At 32.8% G+C, this 4,447-nt stretch overlaps 1 protein-coding gene across 1 annotated transcript; it reads right to left on the bottom strand.

Annotated features, from left to right (window-relative positions):
* Nucleotides 1-3,216: 3,216 nt before the first annotated feature.
* Nucleotides 3,217-4,125, bottom strand: LOC132307880 (thaumatin-like protein). The gene has a single exon (XM_059805750.1). It carries the CDS (start codon nucleotides 4,063-4,065, stop codon nucleotides 3,388-3,390), a length of 678 nt encoding a protein of 225 aa, XP_059661733.1. The 5' UTR covers nucleotides 4,066-4,125; the 3' UTR covers nucleotides 3,217-3,387.
* Nucleotides 4,126-4,447: the final 322 nt, after the last annotated feature.

Below are 4,447 nucleotides of genomic sequence, written 5' to 3'. Positions count from 1 at the left end.
ATGAAGACTATTCTCTTCTTATCATTACACGTTCGAGACTTGGGAGTATCTTTAAAGGAAATCAATCTATATTTTCTACTATTAGGCGTCACAAGTCACAACACAATTTAAGTGGACTACGTTTTCTGTTCGTGGAAATTAAAATTCTTTCCAAATGTGGGGTCCAACCCGCTTGATTTATTTAAATCTATATAATGATAGCTACATCAAATTTGTTTTCTATTATGATTAGTTTCTGTCTTAAGATTTTTGAGTAGTGATAGGAGAACCGAAAGGTATCTCCCGAATTAATCGTCGTCACGTCAGATTCTCACCCTTTTTACGTGAGGGAGCAAAATAATCCATCACGTGCCGGTAAAAGAAAAAGAAAAAAAGAAAAAGTGGGAAGGTGATCGTAAAAAGGAATACCGGAAAGTTCAGAAGTCTCAAAAATTAGAGAAAATTTATCTTTATTTTTTTTTTATTTTTTATTTTTAATTTTAGGAATTGACTTATCTTTATCTTGTTATGTAGTATTTTTTAGAATTTTTTTTTCATAATTGATATATTTTAGAATTTACACTGACTAGATATATCAAACTAAATCACTATACTGATTGAATATGCTGGAGAAGAAAACTTATTCAAAACCCTAGATAGAAAGAAAGAGCCAATCCCGAATCAAATAGTGATGTTGTGAATACTCTCGAATTTTTGTGCGTGATTCGAATACAAGATGATCATGTAATTCTTAAAATCAGATCATTGGGTAATACTTAAATCTATTGAGAAATTTGTAGAAAAAAATATTTGAATATTTATGATTTATTACTAACATATATGTAATTGTGTATATATATATATTTCTATTTGTATATATCCACCTTCTTCCGGTCATCTTCACAGTGTTTATCGCTACATTACCTTCTCAAATAAATTTTTTTTTTTTTTTTCAATTTATTAAATCTGGCGTGCCAAGCCACGTTAGATTCGATCGTTTTTTCGGGGGTTACCCTTCGGCCCCCTTATCATTTTCCATGATTTTTACATGATAATGAAGTGTTAGGGTCGTTTGGCATGCGCTTTATTTTTGACATTTTGTTTTTATCTTAAGCAGAAACAATATTTTTGTTGTAGGAATATTTTGAAAAAAAATCGAAAGCACATTTGAGAATCATATTTTAGACATTTTTTTTTGCCCGTGTTGCACTGCTGTTATGATTTTGGGTTATGAGTAGTTGTCAAAATAAGAAAAAATAACTTTTTGATATTTTGATTTTGGGCCACTATTCACAAAGTGTTTTAATACGATGTAAAATAAAACAAGGTCGTACCAAATATATTTTTGTTACCAAAATTGATACTGTAACAATTCAAAAATAAAAATAATAGAAACAAATCACATGTTAAACAGGACCTTAACTTTTTATACAATTAAATTTCGAAAACTAAACGGCTACATACAATATATGAAGTATTCTTTCAATATACAAAATATTCTAAGAGTAAACAACAACATCAGTTTATCGTATAGAATTTTCAATATATTTTTGTCCCAGCAAGACCATCACTAAAGTCGTCGATCATTACTGTATTGTGGTGGTGCAAGACCTTCAATAAAGTCCTTGCCTAAGACTCAAAGTTTCAATAACTCTTTGTCCCAAACACTTAAAAAAGTGGCTCCACTTGTAACTGGTTTGGACAACGAGAAATGTACGTAGTTTGATTCGAAACAATTAGCTCGGACTTTAAACCAAATTTTAACTAGTTGTCGACCCCGCAAGTTATGATAGCACTTACTGGAATAACATTCTAGACTGATATAAATTTTTTAGTAAGAACAAATATATATATATATATATATATATTAGACTTAGGCTCTGTATATTTGAGGGTAAAATATTTTTTTTAAAAAATATTTTTTGTATTTTTTAGTATTTAATTATAGTAAAATATTTACGAAGAAAAAAAAAACATTAAAGTTTAACAAAAATAGCTTATTCATTAATTTTCGACAAACTATTTTATACATTCCAGCCGATAGACTTGACCTCCTTTACCAAACACCGAACATTAAAATTAAAAGAAAATATTTTACCTGAAAAAAAATATATTTTAATTTGAAGCAAACGGAGCTTCAGTGTTAAATATATAATCAAGGGCGGATCCAGCCTTTTTAAATGAGGTGGATTAATTTTGAACTGTGCTAACTTTGGACTGAGCTACCATTATTATTATTTTTTGGATTGGGCTTAAAGTAGTATGGTAAATTATTTATTTATTTATTTTATTTTTTTTTTTTTCAGGGTGGGCTGAAGCCCAGCTTCGCCCACCCTTGGATCCGCCTTTTGTATATAATCACCAGACCAAGTAGTCTTGATCATATAATTACGGTCATTAATTACTCTACAAATGTGCGGTTGAGAGTTCGAGTCTTGGGATAAAAATAAAAATCTTACTTTTTTTTTTTTTCATGTATGAATCTTATTTGTTATAATTGAGATCTAATTTGAATGAAAATTCTCTAAATATTTCAAGAGATAGTTTTTTTTTTTTTTTAAATAGTTTATTGCTTTGCACCACAGTTGATCTGTTCCGACCGAAAGTGAAGCATTCCAGCATTGGTTTAGTTTTGAAAAATAAAACGTTGGATACAAGTTCTAATTCTCTTGGTTCACAGCATACATGCTCCAAATATGGCTTATAATCTATAATTAATTAATTAAACTGTTTTCTAAATTTTAATGTTCATAAAAACATATATGTACAAAAAGTGGGTTAAAAAAAAATAGAAAATAAAGATTGATTAAACTCTTGTGTTGTTAATTTTTGTCTTGTTGATAAAGAATTTTCATTAACTATTTATTTTAGAGGTAATATATAACTTCGTTAATTTATTTACCTTGGTTGAAGTCTTCACCTATACAGTCATTTATTTTATTTGGTTAGAATTTTTTTTTTTTTCAACGCCAATTTTATTTGGTTATATAAAATATATCTACCAAGAACGCGAACCTTTCACCTCACACACACACACAAATGAAGCACTGGGCTTTGTTTTTTTTACGAAGTAAGATGCAGGTCTCCAACTCTCTCCAAAGGTTAAACTACAAATAGATTCCAAATGGGAACAGCTTGCAAGGATTAGTAGCACTGGCGTCCCTCGTTTTCTTTCTTATGATGACATTTTAGACTTACAGTCATCTCTCTCGCACATCACACACACACAAAGAAAAGTGATTACCAACATCTAGTTTCCTTCCATACATTATAAAGCAGGTTACACAGAAAGCATAGCACATCATAACATGTGCTCAAATTTATTCTATATATAAATATAAAACTGATTTGAATCCTTTATAAGTGGATTTTACAGTTTTTATTACGAAAATCAGTATCAGCAGGTGATCAAGGGCAAAACACAACCTTATAGTTGGTCCCACCAGGGCATGTAAATGTGCTAGTTTGATCATCCTTGGGATAACTATAAGCATCTGGGCACCTTTCCTTAAAAAATCTTGAGAAATTTGTGGGCCCACAATTCCCGGAATTGCAACAGTACTCATCGGTCTTGAACACGGTACACGGGTTATTACACCCGCCTGGTGCCCTCAATTCATTCGGGCATTGCCCGTTAATATCAGCTGTACATCTTATGCCACGGGTGCACCCATTGGACGTTGGGCTAAAGTCCATGGGCACATTGAACCCGTCCACAAGAGAAATGTCAAAGAAATCCAAGTTTTGGTATTGGTTTAAGGCATACTCGGCTAGTGTGTTAGGAGGTGCACCAAAGCCATTGCATTGGAGGAGTCCATTGCAGTTACCGGTCTGACAGCTGCCTCGGCCTAATGCATCGAAGTTGCAACCGGTTCGGGGCCAGATACGGGCTCCTGTTGTGCCTGCCGGGGCATTGATGTCCCAAGTTTGGCCTGGGTCAAGCCGCATGCCACCACCGGGGACGCCCGCAGCCCAAACCGTGTAGGGGCAGTTGTTTAGGACATTGAAAAGGGCTGCATGGGTGAAGGTGAAGAAGGGGGTAGTGAGAAGGAAAATGGAAAGGAAGAGAGATTTGGAGAAGTTCATGTCTGGAATGAGAGTAAGTAGTATATGGGTTGTGATTGTGGGGTGGTGTTGATGGAATGGGGTTGGGTTCTTATAGGGGAATGGTGGCTGTTGGCACATAGCTAGGAAAGTCCACATTTTTAATTTTCATGAATTTTTTTTGATAAATGATTGTATCATCATCATATGAATACACGTCACGGATAAAGCAGAAGTCTTTCGTCAAAGCCTTTGCGAAAGGCATCGGTTTGCTGACTTATCATGGAATGCTAAAAATTCAAGAAGAATTTAAAAAAAAATTAATTTTCTATTACCACTTAAAAATATTAGGTATTAAAATTTTTAATACTTAATTTTTAATTTTATCAAATAGCAACTTACTAACCTAAATTATGTAGCTAGG

Source organism: Cornus florida, unplaced genomic scaffold, assembly GCF_030987335.1.
Source record: "Cornus florida cultivar Cherokee Brave unplaced genomic scaffold, ASM3098733v1 CherokeeBrave_3.0.0_Hap2_Chr05, whole genome shotgun sequence".
NCBI lineage: Eukaryota > Viridiplantae > Streptophyta > Magnoliopsida > Cornales > Cornaceae > Cornus > Cornus florida.
Note: the sequence above shows the minus strand (reverse complement) of the source record. Positions and strands in the feature narration are given on the sequence as shown.

Coding starts and splice junctions, on each gene's coding strand:
- LOC132307880 (XM_059805750.1), bottom strand. CDS start 4,065: ATGAACTTCTCCAAATCTCTCTTCCTTTCCATTTTCCTTCTCACTACC.